The 19,838-nt window shown below is 48.1% G+C and overlaps 1 protein-coding gene across 2 annotated transcripts in view; it reads right to left on the reverse strand.

The window, feature by feature from the left end:
- The window catches only part of samd11 (sterile alpha motif domain containing 11), a 67,557-nt gene extending 48,035 nt beyond the window's left edge, over positions 1–19,522 (reverse strand). The window contains exons 1-2 of one of the 2 annotated variants that reach the window (XM_086029038.1): positions 18,716–19,522; positions 17,616–17,707 (exon numbers count right to left, since the gene is read on the reverse strand). In XM_086029038.1, coding sequence (XP_085885164.1) covers positions 17,616–17,707; positions 18,716–19,169 — 546 coding nt within the window. In that variant the 5' untranslated portion in view covers positions 19,170–19,522. The remainder of the gene's footprint in view (positions 1–17,615; positions 17,708–18,715) is intronic. The other variant, XM_086029047.1, reaches the window with a different exon arrangement.
- Positions 19,523–19,838: the final 316 nt, after the last annotated feature.

Below are 19,838 nucleotides of genomic sequence, written 5' to 3' on the forward strand. Positions count from 1 at the left end.
TTAGCCCCGGGAGGGAAAAAATTCTGGAGCCGTACCTGTGCATAAACAATACTTATACTCAGAGGTGGGCATTCGTCTATACATTAGTCCATCTACGAGTTCCCGTCTATATTTCAAACCCGCCCGGTCGGTCCGAGTCAGCTAAACGGCGTCGAGAAGTGACTTTACAGATACCATGTCACGCCACGTTTTTCTTTATTTGGCAGCGCGTCTGCTTGTGCGGCACCTGCGTGTGACGTGAAAACCTCTTCTCAACGCTGATTGGCTGTCGCTGATGAGAGACGGACTCGGACCACGTGGGTCAGCTGGAAATACCGCCCAGAAGTTATAGACGGATAGACGATGCCCAGCTCTGCTTATACGTATTGCCCTTTGTTAGGTTCCCTGATTTATGCTCCTTGAGCCCTACCCGTTCTTTTCCGTGTGTGTGTGCATGTATGTGGGTGTGGGTGTGTGTGTGTGTGTGTGTCTATGGTTGTCTTGGTGCAGGTGTGGAGAGACTATTGGTGCCTGGACCAGGTGCAAGCCATCACCAACAGCAGCTTACTTAAGATGGGCCCAACCACCACCTTGTCGCCAGATCAACACTCTTGATTCAGAGTTTGTGCATCCAACAACTATCCTGAACTCTTGCAAGTACCTTCAGAAATTTGAACCTGTTTTTATATCACTTCTCAGGTTACCCTGCACTCAGCCTGCCAACGCTGTGCCGCGAACCCCACCTGTTCCCAAGACAACTTCTGGACTCGCTCTCCGATCTACATTTTCATCCCTGTATCAATAAACACAACATTGTATTTCTCAACCCGTCTCTGGTCTCTGCAATTGGGCCCTCCTCACACCCAGAACCCCGACAGCTTGATCTGGCCAGCTATGGACCCAGCAGAGGCCGACCCAGTCAGTCAAAGGCTCGCCGGACAGGGCGCACTTCTGGATCAGCATGGTCAAGCACTCACCATGTTGATGGATCGAGTCCGTGAGTTCTCACAAGCCCTTACCTCACTCCAGCGACAGTTTTCCTCATTGCACTCACGCGGAGAGTTACAGCCAGCCTCTGCAGCCGCCTCACCTTCTTCCCTGTTGGTTAGGGAGCCACATGTGCCTGCCCAAGCCCCCTACGACGGCGATTTAGGGACCTGCCGTGCTTTCTTAGTGCAATGTTCACTGGTTTTTGGGCAGCAGCCCCTTTCTTATTCTACAGACCAAGAAAAGATTTCGTACCACATTGGCTGCCTTCGGGGCTCCGCGCTTTCTTGGGCCACCTCAGAATGGGAGCGACAGTCCCAAGTCTGCACGTCATATGCTGCCTTCACCGAGGAGATGAGGAAGGTGTTTGACCACCCAGTGCGTGGTAAGGAGGCTGCTAAACGGCTTCTATCCCTACGACAGGGTTCCCGCAGCGTGGCTGAGTTTTCTGTTGCCTTCGAAATGCTCGCTGCTGAAAGTCACTTCAATGAAGAGGCACTCCAGGAGGTCTTTCGAGCGGGACTGAGTGAGTCCCTTAAAGTTGAGTTAGCTTCCAGGGACAAGCCTTGACCAACTCATCAGCCTCGCGATAAGACTTGATTGTCGTCTGCGGGGGAGTCACTGATAGTGTAGTGGTACACGTGCCTGAGTTGTGTGCGGGCAGTGTGGGATCGATTTCCGCTCAGTGGCGATGTCTGTGTGTGCCCTGCAACTGGTTGGCAACCAGTTGTAGTGTGCCTTCGCCCGTTGACGGCTGGGATAGGCTCCAGCGCCTCCCCGCGACCCTGTATAGGATAAGCGGTTTGGAAGATGACACATGTTGTCTGCGGGAGCACCGCCGAGAACGCAGTAGGTTCCAGACACCACTCCCTGCCTTGCCACATCAGCACACAACAACGCCTTCCTTCAAGGTACAGAGTTCGCCAATCACACCACCCCCTGGTGCCGACAGTGAACCGATGCAATTGGGACATGCCCATCTTACTGTCGAAGAGAAGACACGCAGACGCAATTCTACCCTTTGTCTTCACTGTGGGGGAAAGGGCCAACTGCTTGCTGCATTCAGGAAGGGCATCGGGCTCACCTATCTCGATGGCCAGATTGGTGAGCCTTGTTTCTAATGCTCCTTCCTCAGTTCGTTTCAAGCTCTCTGCTACCCTCTGTTAGAAAGAACTGTCAATGCCCCTCTTTGCTCTTATCGATTCCGGTGCAGATGACAACTTAATGGACTACAGCCGGGTAGAACAGATGGGGATCGACCTAGTACCCCTGTCCACTCACATTAAAGCCCGGGCTCTCAATGGACAACTCCTCTTCTGCGTCAACCAGGAGACCGCACCAGTGACCCTTGTACTTTCCGGTAACCACCAGGAGGTAACAAGTTTTTATGTTTTTGAGAGTCTTCAAGTTCCTATGGTACTGTGTTTACCTTGGTTGAGGACCCATAATCCCAATATAGACTGGAGTGGTGGCAAGGTCACTTCTTGGAGCGATTTCTGCCACAAGAATTGTTTGAAGTCTGCTGTAAGCCCTGCTTGTACTCAACAACTACCAGAACGCTTGGATCTTTCCCTTATCCCTGCCTGTTACCATGACCTCGCCCCTGTATTTAGCAAACACCGTGCCACCTCCTTGCCCCCGCACACCCCGTATGATTGTGCTATGGCTCTCAAGCCAGGTGCACCCCTCCCCAATGGTCGGCTGTTCAACATCTCACGGCGGGAACGGAAAGTAATGGAGGAATATATATCTGAGTCTTTGACTGCAGGAATCATCCGGCCTTCGTCCTCACCCGTAGGAGCCGGGTTCTTCTTCGTGGTCAAGAAGGACAAGACCCTCCGGCCATGTGTTGACTATAGAGGCCTAAACGATATTGCAATCAAGAACAGGTACCCCTTACCACTTATTGATTCTGCATTCACACCCCTCCACGGTGCCAAGGTTTTCACCAAACTGGACCTGCGCCACGCATACCATCTGGTCCGCATTAGAGAGGGAAATGAATGGAAAACTGCTTTCAACACCCACCGCGGTCAATATATCTGGTTATGCCATTTGGTCTGACAAATGCTCCTGCTGTTTTTCAGAACCTGGTCAATGATGTCCTACGGATATGATTGGTGTGTTTGTCTATTTGGGTGACATTTTAATATTTTCCAGCTCCCTGTCAGAACATGAGCGCCATGTAAGGAAGGTGCTGCAGAGGCTGCTTGAGAACAAGCTCTATGTGAAACCTGAGAAGTGTGAGTTTCATGTTCCCAGGACCACCTATCTGGGCTATGTCATAGCCGAGGGGAAGCCTCAGATGGATCCGGCCAAAGTAACTGCTGTGGCAGAGTGGGCCAGACCTTCCTCCCACAAAGAACTGCAACGCTTCCTTGGATTTGCAAACTTCTACCGACGATTCATCAGAGGATAGTCGTGTTGCTGCCCCACTCACAGCTCTCACTTCTCCCTTAACACCTTTCAAATGGTCAGATGAGGCCGACACAGCCTTCTCAGACTTGAAGAAGCGATTTACCTCAGCCCTTGTCCTCATTCACCCTGACTCTGCTCAACAATTCATTGGTGAGGTGGATGCTTGCCTTCTTCTCGCGCAGGCTCTCCCCCTCTGAGCGCAATTACAGCATTGGGGTCAAGGAACTCTTGGTAAAACTTGACCCTGGAAGAGTGGCGACACCTATTGGAAATAGCGGAACACACTTTTTTCGTTTGTACCGATCATAGGAACCTGGGGTACATTCGTTCGGCCAAACGACTGAACTGCAGACAAGCAAGGTGGGCACTATTCTTTGATCGCTTTGCATTCTCCTTGTCCTACCGTCCGGGGTCCCAAAATATTAAACCTAATGGGCTCTCTCGTCAATTCTCCCCTGTGAGTGACAAGTCTGACCCAGAACCCATCCTGTCTCCCACCTGTTTACTGGCATCTCTTACCTGGGAGATTGAGTCTGTCGTCAGGAAGGCACATGAGGAACAACCTGACCCTGGTGGGGGCCCCAAAGACTGCTTGTTTGTGCCCCTCTCAGTTCGTTCTCAGGTGCTCGAGTGGGGACATGCCTCGCTGCTGACTTGTCACCCGGAAGTACGCAGGACGTTGGCGTTTCTCCGCCGGCGCTTCTGGTGGCCTTCCATAGAGGAGGACACCAGAGCATTTGTTTTTGCTTGCGCTGTATGCGCTCAAAGCAAGATCTCCACTCAACCCAGCCCGGGTTTGCTTCACCCACTTCCTATTCCCCGGCGTCCCTGGTCGCACATTGCCTTGGACTTTGTCAGCGGTCTCCCCATTTCGGGTCGGAACATAGTCATCCTCACTATTGTGGACAGGTTTTCTAAGGCTGCTCACTTCATTGCACTCCCCAAGCTTCCATCTGCAAAGGAGACTGCAGAGTTGTTGGTCAACCATGTTTTCCATTTGCATGGCCTTCCCTCTGACATTGTGTCCGATAGGGGTCCTCAATTCACCCCACAGCTGGGGAAGTCTTTCTGTGCTGGCCTGGGCATTGGTGTTAGTCTTTCATCCGGGTACCATCCCCAGACTAACGGACAGGTTGAGCGAGCCAATCAGCAGCTGGAGTCAGCCCTGCGCTGAATGACCCACTCTCATCCAGCATCTTGGAGCTCCCAGCTTGCATGGGTTGAGTATGCGCACAATACTCTACCGAACACCCCCCTTGGTATGTCACCTTTTCAGTGTTCCTTGGGCTATCAGCCACCATTGTTTCCATCACAGGAGGAGGATTGCACAGTTCCATCGGTCAAGAGCCACATGCGTAAGTGCGCCAGCATCTGGAGGTCGGCTCGTTCGGCCCTGCTCCGTGCCACATCTAGGTCCCGGGTCCAGGCTAATCGTGGTCGTTCTTTGGCGCCCGAAGACACTGTTGGTCAGAAGGTGTGGCTTAGTTCGCGGCATCTCCCTCTGAAAGTGGACTCGAGGAAACTAGCGCCCCGATTCATTGGCCCCTTCGAGATCATTGCCTTAGTGACCCCCTGTTCTGTCCACCTCAGGCTCTCCCCTTCTATCCGGGTCCATCCTACGTTTCATGTCTCCCAAGTCAAGCCGGTGTCGTCATGTGCCCTGTCCCCTCAGGTGCCGTCCCCTCCTCCACTCCCCTCCCACCTTGTGGTCGATGGTCTGGGACCAGGTTCAAGCCATCACCATCAGCAGCTTACTCAAGCTGGGCCCAACCACCACTTCGGCACCAGATCAACACTCTCGATTCAGAGTTTGTGCATCCAGCAACTATCCTGAACTCTTGCAAGTACCTTCAGAAATTTGAACCTGTTTTTATATCGCTTCTCAGGTTACCCTGCACTCAGCCTGCCAACGCTGTGCCGCGAACCCCGCCTGTTCCCAAGACAACTTCTGGACTTGCTCTCCGATCTACACCTTCATCCCGTCTGATAGGTGAGCATGAGGACGTCTATAGAGCCAGCTGGAGGACCTTATGAAATGCACAAAGTTTACTAGCGTTCACTACCAATTTTGTATGCACCCACTGAAAAGCCCTGGTGGCTACAGAGTAGTCAGTTACGTTTGCTGAAGATCGCTTGATGAGCGACGAGGAGAAGGACCTTCACTCATTTGCAGATGGAAGAACAAGCAAGAAGGGGAAAAATAGAAGAAGGCTGCTTGGAGCGAGACCAAAGCTTGGTTGGGTTCTCATGGAGTCCGGCTGCAAGCGGTGTTGGGCTCCAAAAAGGGGCCAACACTGACGTATTGCTTCAGGGTTTGCTGCCCCGCCGGAGTTTGGCGCATCTACCACGTGTGTGGCGACGGAGTTTTGGAGGACTCCAATTTTCAGCTTTGTGCAGGTCTACCGCGGGTGATTTTCGGGCGCGTGGACGTGCCAGCAAAAATGCAGCCAAAAGATCAAAAAGTTGAGAAGTGAAAGAGAGAGTTTGAGAAGTTTCTTTTGAGAGGGGGGATCTTGTGTTTTTTGGAGAGAGAGACAGAGGCCAGGCCTTTTTATCTCCTTAAGAAAAAGGGGAGGGGGTGAGGTGTCCACCCCCCACCGCCCCTCCAGCTCAGGTGAGCCTCAATTCATGACAATAAAGTTAGATTTGAGTCTATTAAATTGTCCTGTTTAAAACCTTTGTGCATTTCACAATTCATAACTGGCATCAACTTTCATACTTCGGCTGGAAACATCTCGTTCTGACTGCGTCCAAAGTTTAGGAGTCAAAGATGTGAGTTTAAGCCTTTATCTACATTCATAAACCGGACCAGGAAAATGATTATTACCATAGAGAAGCAGATTCATCAATGCAAAGTTAGAAGGATACACACAGTAAGCAATACACCAACATACATGCGAATATGTTTCATTTCAAGGTAATTTTGATTGATCAAAAGCATATGAACTTTAATGCTGCAGTTCCCATGTCGACCTTTTGGGGTCGGTCTTCATCCAGCATTGTCAATGTTCGTTGGGCTGGCCCCCTGCTGAGGAGGCTCCAAAAAGTCTGTTTTAAGGCTGTTTGGATCCACATCTGTTGTCTGGAGAAGGGTCCAGGTGACGAAGAGTGGCTCCTTATCAGGAGTTTGTGTCTTCTTGAGTCCTAGCATGTCTTTGTAAAATCCAGTTGCCGGGGTCCCCTGGTGATTCAATTGTTTCCAAGTGAGGCTGTAGCAGACTTGATGGCATCTGGCTGAATCTTGTCTCCACCCCGTGAAGATGTGGTCCACATGATTGGTTCGTCCACCAATTTTACAGCATGGCAACAAAACAGATGTCATTGTCCAATCATATTCCATCAAAATGATATTCCAGCTGCAACTTTTTGGGGTCAAATATTACTTAGTGCAGCTTTAAATGCTGAAGGCTGCGCTCATGAGCTCTGACTGCATTCTGTGTGTCCTGAGTACCATACGATAAAGACATGAATTGAACTGGTGATTAAGCAAAATTAAAAAGAACATACATTCTTATTATATTTGGGTGTCATCATGAATTTATTAATGCTTAGCCAAGGCTTGACCGGAAAGCAACAAAATCATCTTGTTTGTAATCAACTACATTATACACAACTTTGGCAAGCAGAGGCGGTTAAATTCAAACAGTGATTATAAAGCAATCAATCTCTCTAAATTTATTTCAGAGTTTTAAGTGCGCTCTTGGTGGAAAAAACGAATAATAAGGCTGTTTTTTTCTTCATTTTTTTTCTTTCCCTCACTTCCCTTGCGTTATTTCCTGAAAGGTGGCCTGCCGCTGGCTCCAAACAGCATTAGCAAGCTCACACCCTCCCACACACACACACACACACACACACACACACACTGTGGTAGCCGCCCGTGACATTCCTGCAGCTGCGGCGCTAGCTCCCCCTCGCACGCGCCCCCCCAGCAAACTCCCTAGGGGACGAATGCCTAATGAGTCACGCGCCTGTCTGCCGTTACCTCGCCGTGTGTATGCGTGGTTGCGTGTGTGTGTGCGTGTGTGTGGAGGCGGGATGGCGGGCCGACTTGGCGTGAGCGCTTTGGGGAAGGGGAGGGGGGGGGGGGGGCAGGTGAAGAGATGACAGGGAAGGAGAGGGGGGGGCGGTTGTGCAGAAGGCATGAGGGTGGGGTGAAGCGGTCATTACCGCGCTCAAATAAAAGCTCTGACAAAAAGGCCAAAACAAACAGCATGTCCTCTGTGTACAAGCTCCAGGTCCAATTCATCACCACGTACAAATTCTTATTTTGTTTTGTCTCGCCACCTCATGTCTGGCCGTGGTGCGTGGAAACCGAGGTGACATTTTCACAGGTTCGTGCCTGGATGGTGATTAGCTGCTCGCCAGTTAGATTGAGATCACTCAGTATGCAAACATGACCAACGTAACCTGATTACTGCCAATAACCGGATTAAAGTAGTAGTTTGATTAAAGTGTTTACAAGGTTGGCGGTAACCACATTTCCCCCTAGCTAACCTTCTAATATGCTGGGTATGATTTGCTTGATATTCCAGATAATGTCTGTATGTAATAGGTTATTAGAGCCACAAATATGTGATGAGAATATGCAAAAGCTGGCGAGACGCCCATCACACAGAGAAGACAAACGCTATTGACAGTACTATTGCTGTAATGCCAAAGTAGCTGTTTGTTTACGAAAAAACATTTTAGCAACACACGCAACTCGTGACATTTGTGACACTGGAGAGAAAAATACATTGAGGCCCATGACCAATAAATAAAATGGCAGAACAACAGCATTAACTACAGTACGAGCAACACAACATAGGCACAGCAAATGGGAGGGAAGCCGCTGTAGTGTCGAAGCTTTGCGATCAACAAAATGCAGTAAATCAAATTACAAAATGTTCTTCAGTTCAATTACACTTTGGTTGATAACTACATTAAGCCTGGTTCACACGGCAGGAATTTAAAATTGTCGGCCGACTTCCAAACTCTCAGAGACCCCACACGTGACGAGAAAAAAATCACGTATATTACAGTTTTGACTGTACCGTGTGTGGTGTGCAGCCACACGGCAAGATCAACCAATCACACGCGAACCACATTCATTCAAAAATACTCTCACGTCAGATGGAAAATGTCGCGAAATCCCTCGAGATTGAACGAGACTTCGGAGTGAACAAACATGGCGGATGAAAAGGCAGAAGGGGTCTCAGGTCATGTCTTGACGGTGGCGCTGATTTGCTAATTATTTTTAGTGGAAAAAAAGTGACACAAAATGAAAAGACGTTGGGCTCTGTTCTGGTCGCGCCATGACTATTTTCATTTTGGATTCTCACCGCGCTTCTTCGCCGCCCCGTCACCTTGCTTTCTGATTGGCTATACGTCACTGTCAACCAGCTGCGTGCTGGTTTGTCCTCGGGACAGTGCGAAGTCGGGCCAATATGTTGAGTATCCCTGATTTGAGGTCGGGCATCCTTCCGAGCGGCTGAGATCAGGCTGAGCACAACACACACTGCAGTATTATTTGCTGAGATTATCTTTGGAGCCATTACAAGAGTCGGTCCCGATTTAGAATTGTCGGGAGGGGAGATTCGGGGCTAAAATCGGGCCGATTATCCTGCTGTGTGAACCAGGCTTTACATACGTACATACAACGTAAACAGCAGTACTTTCTCTTCTATTTCAGTCCTGTAGGTGTCAGTAGCACACTTTCAAACTGTTGCCGACTGTCAAAACAAACCAAAAAGAAGAAGACATTTTCCCCACCTCTGGACTTGGTATGCCATCCATCCATCCATTATCTGTACCGCTTCTCCTCACAAGGGTCGCGGGGCGTGCTGGAGCCTATCCCAGCTGTCTTTGGGCAGTAGGCGGGGGACACACTGAACTGGTTGCCAGCCAATCGCAGAGCACACAGAGACAAACATCCGCACTCACAATCACACCTAGGGCCAATTTAGAGTATCCAATCAACTTACCATGCATGTTTTTGGAATGTGGGAGGAAACCGGAGTGCCCGGAGAAAACCCACGCAGGCACGGGGAGAACATGCAAACTCCACACAGGGAGGCCGGAGCCGGGATCGAACCCACGACCTCTGAACTGTGAGGCGGACGTGCTAACCAGTCGACCACCGTGCCGCCGACTTGGAATGCAAATTGTAAAAATAATGCTTATAACATAGAAATTTGCTTCTATTTATGCCTGTGCCAAAAACTTAAAAAAAAACCAACAACAACAACAACAACAACAACCACAGGCAGATCAAACCTACAAGTCCCTTCAAAACTTGAGTTTAGCCAGCTGTTCACCCACTTTGCACAAGTGCAGTGATGGAAAAATGGCCCCGGAGATTGCAGATTACTTCAACTGTATGAGGTCACTGTTGGGACCGACTGAATTTCTTCTCCTCCTTCAGCCAGTTTCTGAGACAAACTAGCCTAGCTCATTTTAAAACGTGCACGCTTGGTACGTGTTCACTCTGAGCATGCTCGGGCAAGTCACAGCCAAAACAGTTATGGCGGAACACAACGCTGTCGTAGCGTTTGTGTTTATAATGCTTCTCGAGCAAAGTCTGTACCTCAGAGGTAATTTCGCCTCAGATGACAAGCTGTTTTTGTTGTGTGTGTGTGTGTCGGGGTGTGTGTGAGCGTGTGTTTGTTGTGCAACAAACTCGTAAAAAGTGGTAATGGCAGTCTAGTATATTAATTACAGATTTGCATTGTCTATATGAACAGCAATCATCTTGATAATGTTGTTGTCTCATGATATTAACCCAGGAAATATCATCATGGCATGTGACAGGTGAGTCGAGCGGGGCGGGTTACATAACTACTTAGATGAGGGGGTCTCCAAGTCCAGTCCTCGAGAGCCCCTCTCAGCCTGTTTTATAGGTTATCATTGCTCTAACACACCTGATTCAAATGATAATCTCATCAACAAGCTTTGCACAAGCCTGTTAACGAGCCCTCATTTGAATCAGGTGTGTTGGAGCCTGGGGCGGAGCCATGGGTGGGCCTGGGTGTGCACAGGCCCACCCAGATTGACAGACTGCCCACCCAATGAGATCCATGAAGAAAATATATACTTTTAAATTTTGTGTAAATTACGATTCAATTATTTTTGAATTTGTTTCGTTGTGATTTTTTTATTTTATTGAATATTTATAATGGCATAATTGTGGTTGTCTAAGGAAGATCTGAACTTCATAATATTCAGTTTGTCATTTTCTTTGAATATACGATGTGTCGGGACAGGAGGATTGTGCTCAGTGAGAGAAATATTCAGGCCCACCCATTAGCCACGTTCTGGCTCCGCCCCTGGTTGGAGCTAGGCAAACATCTAAAACAGGCTGGAAAGAGGCTCCTGAGGACCAGACTTGGAGTCATCTGACTTTTCGATGAAGATGATTCAGTTCAAAATGGCGTTTTCCAAGTACCTAGATTTACGAGTATCTTCAGTAACAATTAAGCCGTTGCTTAGTTGATTCTTCACTTTTTATTCTGAGCCAAAAGTTGAGGTATGCAGAGTGAACTAAGTGATTAATAAATGGAGCAATTAAGGCACTGGAATGCCCACGCGTGTGGGCACGGACAGCCACAGTCACTGAAGCATTTTCAGCTATTTATTGAATGGCATAAACAGTACAACACACAAACACAAAATGAGAACACACACAAGGTGTTTTGACTCCAACTCATGACAGTAATGATAAGGCCACGCCCCTTAAAGGAACACCAACACCACATGCTATGTATACATCATACAGTTTTAACCAGTTTTTCTCTATGTTCGCTTTTATTGTTTTATTTAGCTTTTATTCAATACAGTGTTATTTTTCTTTAGTAATAAATGTCTGAAAGAGATTGATGAAATTTCAATCTATATCAATAGGGGAAATGTAAATGAGTAAACTGTGTTACGACCTTGGTCAAGGAACAAACTGAACACGAAAGCTAACCACTGTATACCACATATTAAGAACGACCCATCATCAACTAGAATGCATTTGGCCTAATAAGTGTGATCCCGTACTATAATAGACACAACTTAGTGGTTGTTTTTCGCCTTTTTGAGAAAGGAGAGAAGAAAAGTGAGAAAGCATCGTGAGGCGGGCAGGCATGCGACCAAGTCCCCCACCTTCCCAACGCACACACAAAAACAAAGACACGCATACGCGCGCACACACGTACACACACGCGAACACACGCGCGCACATACACGCACGCATTCATCTGCACTCTTGGCCCCCACGCGCTGAGCCGAGCGGCAGTTTCAGCCCAATGGAGCGGCACAGGGCAAAAGGGGGAGGGCAGCGGAGCGGAGGGGGGGGGGGGGGGAGTTGCTGCAGGGGGGTTTGCGGTGACGGGAGGGGGCGGCGGTGCACAGAGGGCGAGAGGGCGGCGAGTCGGAGGGAAGGGGAGGGGGGGGGTAGTGCTGGAGCGGCGCTGGGAGGTCAGTGGTGGTGCAGTCAAGCGTGCCAACGCGCCTCTCACGCTCCCCTGTCCCTCTTGTCTCAACCCCTCACCCCCGCCTTCGTACAGCCCCCCCCCCCCCCCCCTTCTCCCTCATTCTCCCGCCGCTGCATGTTTGGATTGGACCGCCGAGACCACCGCGGGGGAGCTTTCCAGACAGGTTGCTACTGGATCTTTGTGATGGCGGAAGTGGAGGCGAAGACAAGCTTGTATCATAAACACACCTAAGCTGAGTTTCGTGACATGCAATGGCGCAATTAATTAAAAATACCACTAAAACGACACCTCCTCGAGGTTTAAACAGGCACTTTGATGAGGTTTAGTCACGCACACGCTCACACCACCTCTAAGGAATGCAATCATTGGGAATCATCAGTTACGTCGTGCAAAGGGAGCCAAGATAAACTCCGATTGCCCTCATTTATCTTTCAGCATTTTAATTCATCCACCCTTTATCTGGCTTTCCGTCATCTTTTATCATCAATAATAATCAAAAAGTTGTTCATACAATATGCATTATCATGATCATGTGTGATTTCTATTGCCTTGCTGACTAACAGCGAATTTCACTTCCTTGTAGTCGCTCATTAAGTCTTCTTGTTGGCGCTTGTTGGTAACGTATGTCAGAAGATGGGGTGTGCAAGCTAGGGCCCAATTTGACGACAACTAGTGGAAGTCACATGTTGAAACAGCATGTGCCCACAGATGTTGGTAAGAAGAGTGTTCACAACAAATTAGAGTTGTCACATACCAATTTTTTAACCCCGATTCGATACTAGCAAAAACTACTCGATACCGATTTCGATACCACGGTGTAAAAATAAATAAATAAATAAATCACTGAACATTGAACATTTTTAGGTCGAATTTTTAAATTGATAACGCTCATGAATTCAACAATCAAGATATCTTTGTAACTGCGCAAACAAATGCAATTTTACTGTCTTACATTTTTGTAAACATAATTCAGCGCCTGACATTTTTTGACCCCGTTTAACCCTAACGTTCGAAATAAAAAGAAAAAAAATATAAATAAATTCCTGGGATTAAATGGCTGGACTGTGAAATTGGAACAAATTGGAATTCTATTTGTGGAGCAATATTAATAATAATATATTTGCGGATGTACTGCTTTATCAGACGTTGTGTAATGCAACCTTAAACTTGTCTGTGTGGGAATGTCTCTGTCTGATAACAACAGTACAACATATTAAGTGTAAAATGGAGACAAATATGCCTTGCTAAAAGTGCCACAATGGACGTAAAAATAGACGAAGCTAACGGTTCGATTTAGTGTTATGGATATTTTCTCAAGTAGCATTTAGCTCCAGCTTCGCCAAGCAGTTACTGTATTTGTTGGTGCAACCCGACATATGCCCACTTGTAACCAGCCCCGGTAGATGTAAAAATAGACAGAGCTAACCGTTAGCTTTAGTGTTACGGATGTATCCTCGGGTAGCGTTTAGCCCCAACGTCGCCAAGCAGTTGTTTGTCGGTGCAACCCGACATATGCTCACTAGAAACCTGTCCCAGTAGATGTAAAAATAGACAGAGTTAACTGTTAGCTTTTATCCGCTTTGTTGCGGATATTTTCTCAAGTGGCGTTTAGGACCAACGTCGCCAAGCAGTTGTTTGTTGGTGCAACCCGATATAAGCTCACTGGTAACCATAAACAATAATACTCACCCACCTGTTTCATTTCTTTGTAGAGTTTGGGGTGTCTATCTTTCAGGTTTGGCCAAATTTGTCGTGCTACTTGACTTGGCAACTGCCTTGTAGCAATACTTGCAGACCCCGGTCGCAGTTTCATACCGGAAGTACTTCCAAACAGTACTTTTACGTTTTGGATGTTCAAGTGAAACGGGGTGTGACCCTGCTGTTGCCATTTTAGTTTGACAAGTTTTGGTTTTGCCGGTCAGAGGCTTATTGTGAAGGAATTGGAGGAAGCAGCTTCTTCTTTGTCTATTTCCCGCACACAGGTATACACAGCAACACCATTGGCGTCTGGAAGGGCCGTGCGTGTCAGTGTAGTCAGAATGAAGCTGTGAGACTGAAAAGTATCGATATCAAAGCAATTGCATATCTATAATCGATACTAGATTTAATATCGACTAATATTGAGGTATCGATTTTTTGACAATCCTACAACAATTAGCTCTTGGCTTTAATTGCGGAAAAAAAGCACCTAGCTAACAGACGGATGCTTCAACTTATTTCAGCTGTGTCACACTGAAATACTGAGCAACACAATGGGAAGCTCACACAGTTACCTCGTGCATGCAAGTAAACACAAATATGGACTTGCCTTTCAGTTCATTTAGCGCACACGTGTCAAACTCGGGGCCCGGGGGCCAGATCCGGCCCGCGACATCATTTTATGTGGCCCGCGAATTCAAATCATGTATTGACTTGACATATTTTTTTGAAATTGTCTTCACTGTTAATACAACATAATTGATATTTCAGGCATTTGTTACCAATCCTTCCTTTAAAAATACATAGAAAAATAGTTGAACAAACTATTTACTGGCTTCTGATTTCAAAACTAGTGATCCATCAATTAGTTGTGTATAAGGCGACCATACATTTACACAGGTTAACAGTCGTAACGTCCCTCCGAGTGAAATCAGAACTACGATGTGGCCGGCGACAAAAATGAGTTTGACACCCTTGATTCAGAGTGTTTGAGAAACTGGACACCAGTTAAAGACAATCATTATCCAACTCAACTTGAATGAATTTAAGAGGAAAAGCTCCAACAAGAGGATGTGTGTACAAGTGTTTGCAACATGTCGGACACATCTCACAGTTGCTATTGATCACCATTAGCGTGCTTGAAGTAGCACATCCTTGGAGTCTCACTTGGTCTGAAAGTGCACAAACACACTCCATGTGACCACAATTCTTCTCACTTCTCAGCCAATGGCCTATTCCGGTGTTACCATAGCAACATAGCTTCAGCAACACGCATACAAGCAAACACAAGCCCAGCAACCCATTGGAGACTCCACCTCAGGAATTAGCTTTTATTTTGAAGCACAACAGTGTTTGTGGCCATTTCCACAGATGTTTGTGAACGTGTGGGTTTAATTCCGTTTTGTAACGGCGGGAGGGTGGGGGGTTGGGGGTGCATGATTGGAGTGGGGGCCCTTTATGAGCCAGAGGAGGCGACTGTAATTTCCTCCCATCCTCCGCCAGTTCCGCTGAAATAACAGAGTAGAGGAAGCCTAGCTCTCCCGGGAGGAGACGCAAACACACGCATGCACACACAGCTTGCTAATCAGCCGGCCACCTTGGGCTCACCCGCACACACACAGACGTGCACACATAAAAGTGAACAAACACCACATTTAGAGCGAGGGCCATAGGATCAAACTACCGCAGGAAACTTTCTGTCTTTTATGGACCCGGTTATACGGAATTGGCTGCATTTAATACGTCCATTAAACAACTTCGACACGTGATGATCACACATGCAGGAAAAGCGTGACAATCAACTGCCCATCAATCCCTCGTGTGAACACATGACGTTATCCATATAATTCAATCACTAACTGTCAAGCGTTTGTGTGCCAACATGACAAAGAGCTTGAGTCGACGCTGACGCTGCAATTATCTTGCAAGAGGCCTGAGCAGGCAGGTGGAACGTCTTCCCAACAGCTGCACCTTTTTTTAATTTTTTTTTTTTATTTTTTTTTTACGAAAGCTCACCTCATGCCTATAGCGAAGCGAGATCACTTAAAGTTCAGCTGTCAAACTTTCAAAATAAATGTCTGCATGAGGTAATTTGTGTCAGTAGGCAGGCGTATCGTGTGAGAGCGGGAGGGAGAGAGGGATGTAGAGAAGGATGAAAGGGGGGTGGGGTGTCGGTCGGGAGTGCTGGCTGCCATGCCCTGAGGGGAGTCGGAGGGGAGGGGGAGCGACGCCATAGAGGCCATACAAGCCCCGCTGCCTTCCTTCCCTCCGCCGTCTCACCCTCGCCGCCCTCGCGTGAAACTGCTGACATTCTTAGCCTGTGTGTGCGTGCGAGTGGGAGTGTGTGCGTGTCTGTGTGCGTGCATGCACACGGTGCACGTGGGTGTCCTAAGGCGTCATGGTGGTATTCACTCGCCGGGTTAAACTTCAGGCTTCACCGCCAGACGAGGAAACGAGGACCATAACAACAACAAGCTTCGGGCCCCTGTATTCCCGCTTACGTCAATAGCAACGTTTCACTCCATCACGCCTGCAAATTGAGGTTGAAGAATACGTGCCGAGACAAGCCAAAAAGTCAATCAACGATAACCCTGCGCTTGAGTGTAAACGCATGCAAACATGCTAGGATGATCAAATCCTCGGAAAAACGAAATCAGACTGCGCATCTGCTTTCCCATCCCTTACCTCCCTCAGGTAATTGGCTTGGGCCGAGCTCTGTTTTTTTGGCGTCGAGCTCTTGTGAAAGTGTCGCTAGTTTACCTGTATCACTCAAACACCTCCGTCTTATCTAAGGCGCCTTCGCCTTGCGTGTCTCACACACAATAATCAGCGGTAGCCACACTCAGTAGCTCCCTAAGCCTCTTACACCCTTCCCTCAAGATTAGGGCTCGGGAGCGACAACAGATGCGCGCCGCGGTGATGAAAACACACACATGCAGACCCACAAGTCGGCGCACCTGTGCGAACAGATCTGCCGCGCGTGTGCGCGCGCGTGTGATCTTGCGCAAAGCTGACACACGCACAGAAAGCCGATGCCGTAATCGTGACACATCTGCGGGGGCCTCCAGGTTTGGCGCCGGCCCCCAGTCAAGCCGTGGGGGACGGAGCAGGCAAACATGAGCTTGTCAGCCAGGTGAGGAGGCTAGCTGAACGGTGACCGACAGTTAACGCAAAAACACACACGCGCACGTACAAAGCCAGACAGCTCGTTGTCTCTGGATAAACGGCCGTTTGATGCTCGGCGTCTTTGAAAGGCTGGAAGTGCATTCGGTATTCACGCTGAGAGAAAATTACTGTCAAATCTGTCACAGTGAGCCTGTAGGGTCTTCAGCGGAAAGGTTATAAACAAAGGCAGCGCTCCCTAAACACGCTTACCCATCATGCAACTGTGCGACAACACAAACACGCCACAAGGAAATATCTGTTGCTGCTTTCGCACACAAACTAGATGGGGTGGACTTTAGTTCCTTTTATCAGTAACCCTTCAATTTGCGACCCAATCCTTTGGCCTTTCCAAGTTGTGCTTTCATACTTTTGTCAGCCCTCGGTTTACTAACATCGGTGGGTGGAGCAAGAAACACGGCTGTCCGGTGATTGGTTGACAGAGAGGTCATTTTTGTGCTACAAGAGGTATACAATGGGAAGAACACAAGTTAAACTTCCCAAGCACGTTGCTTGTTTACGGATAACATCAGCACTGAACCTTGTCAAGCTCCTCATATTTGTTGAATTCATTGGTGGGACACACTGTAGCTGACAATTCTGTCCCACCTCCGCACACACGGTGGAAGCACAACCTGAGTCAGGGTTTACCATTGTAGACTTCACCGTGGCCAACTGAACAGTACAACTTTGTCGAAACATGACTTTTAAGGACAAAAACATCCGAGAATACAACAACGACAAAAAAGTTCTTGCAGTTGTCCTTAATCTTACCTCAGCCACAAAACAAAATGGGCTAAATACTCCATATTCCGTGGAAACAAGTTCAAGCCAACTATCAATGGACCCAATGTAGCTCATCTAAGTCAGCGCAAAGCAAAGAAAAAGAATTCACAGGAGATGTAATATCCTTACCACGGGAGAGGAGATTCGGCAACCTGGACAATCACAGATTGGAGGATGCACCTGTAAGATTCCTTTGGACATGAGCGTCTTGAGACTTTTCCCTGCAACACAAACAAAGGAGACACTCCAAGTGAGTGGAAAAGAACATGAACGCATCGCAACCACAACACATGAGGGCATCAACAGTACCTTTATTTATTTTTTGTCATTCACCAGTAAGGCAATCTCATGTATCCAGCACAAGAATCCCAATTTTATTATAACTATTTATTCACTTGATCACCTGGCCTTAGGGCAACATCCCCCCCACCCACTCCGTCCCACAACCACCACCAACACACGTGTCACCTCACCCTGGCTTAAAAATGTGTATGTATGGTAGGTAAAAATAGTCACTTTAAATCTCACGTGGTTGATGGTGTACCCACAAGAGAAGTCAATGCTAAAGGTTTTTTTTAGCTGCATCAACATTGTAGCAAAGTTTGCATACCCCCTCCAAAAAATCGAAATCAAATATCTCTCCCAGTTGATGGTGTTCCTATAGAAGTAGTCTATCCATAACTTTTTAAGCACACCCACTTCAAAATCGTGGCAGAGTTGGCATACCACCTCAAAAAAAATAAAAAAAATAAAAACAAATCCTTTCATAGATATTAAAGCTGTTCCATACACAATTATGCAAACATGACCATAACTAAATTTTACTATCAATATTTAATACAGTATTCACATTAACACTCTTGGGCAAAACAATTGAACTTTGTACCAGACCGGCACCCCCATGGGTGAGCACACCACAGTTTGGGAATCCCTGCTTTAAGCGTGGGTTAATGAAACAGCTCAAGATGGAACATAGCAAGAGAAAGTAGACAACAACAAAACTGCTTTAGTGAAACTATAGACTACTTTACAACATGGGTTAGGACACAAACCAAGAGGAATCAAAGTAATTTCGTTGTCCCTTTTTCCACATCAGCTCTGATGAAGAGCACTCTTGACTCTTCCTCTTGTTAAGTGGAAGAACTTTGCCATGGCTCATCTAATAACTCCACTCGACTAAAACAAAGGTGAGCCGAAATGTAATCGTTCCCAGGGATGCCACAGCTTACCTTTGTGTCGAATACTCCGTTTCCAGTCTTTGGCTGTCTCCCGTCCACTGACAAACTGGAACTCGTTGGGAGTGAGCCACTCGCCCCTGTATTTAATGGAAGGTCCTTTGCTGCCTTGACATAGTTTGTTAATATAGAGCAAAGCCTTGTTTTCCCCGCATTCCACCTCGATGCACGGCTCGCCGTTGTCAAAGAAGGGCTGGAAGTCCGGGATGGAGGAGAACCTCTCCAGCATCAAGTCGTCCGTGGCGTGCTGGAGGTGCTGGTGATGCAGCGTCGAGTCGTGCAGCCCCAAGTACGCGCGGTGGTGGGCCAAAATGTGCTCGTAAGGCGGCGGGTGCGGGGTCACCACGGGGATCGCGGCGGCATTTAAAGGGGCCAAGTATTCGGACTGGTTGAAGGCGGCCAAAGCCATGTCGTCGCCGTCCAGGCGCTCCTTCTTGATGGCCGGCATGCTGCTGTTGTGAGCCGCTCTAAGTCGGGAACAAGTGCGGGAAAAGTGGACGTCCGTTCCGAGCTGCTGAGCGCGCTCGCCGCCTGTGGGTCGGCCCGAGCCACACTTGGAGACGCGCCGCTTGGTTTTACGCAGGGCGCGCGTATGAGACAGCGGTCTGCTGGAGTTGCCGGATAGATTCCCATTCAGCAGTGTGACTCTCGCAGTGGCGGCAGCGCTCTCCGCCAGCCCCACAGCTTCCTACAGCTTCCTACCTCCCACATGCACCCACACACACTCTCTGCTAATACCTGACATGCTGCGCGCGCCGGGCGCGGACATGATGCTGCATACGGGGATCATTAACGCGCGCACGTCCCCGCCCTGCCGCCCCCCCCCCCCCCCCGCCTCCTCGTTTTTTTTTTTTCTAAATGATTTATTGCCTTGGCTTGGACTGGAAATCATTTCTGCGGTGTCACTCGTGTTTCGTTTCTACACACTACGCGTTTATCTGTGTGTTTTAAACCAATGGTCTCGGTGCATTGGGGTTGTATTTTCGTAACCATAGAGATTAAAGTTTGTTTGTTTTGTTTTGTTTTTTAAGCCTTGAGTGTGTGTGCTTGCGTATGTGTGCGAGTGCTTTCGCGCGCGAGTGTACGTGCGTGTGTGTGTGTTTGAGTGGAGTCAGGC

This window comes from Filicampus tigris, chromosome 1, assembly GCF_054856515.1.
Source record: "Filicampus tigris isolate MCC_2025a chromosome 1, RoL_Ftig_1.0, whole genome shotgun sequence".
Taxonomy (NCBI): Eukaryota; Metazoa; Chordata; class Actinopteri; order Syngnathiformes; family Syngnathidae; genus Filicampus; species Filicampus tigris.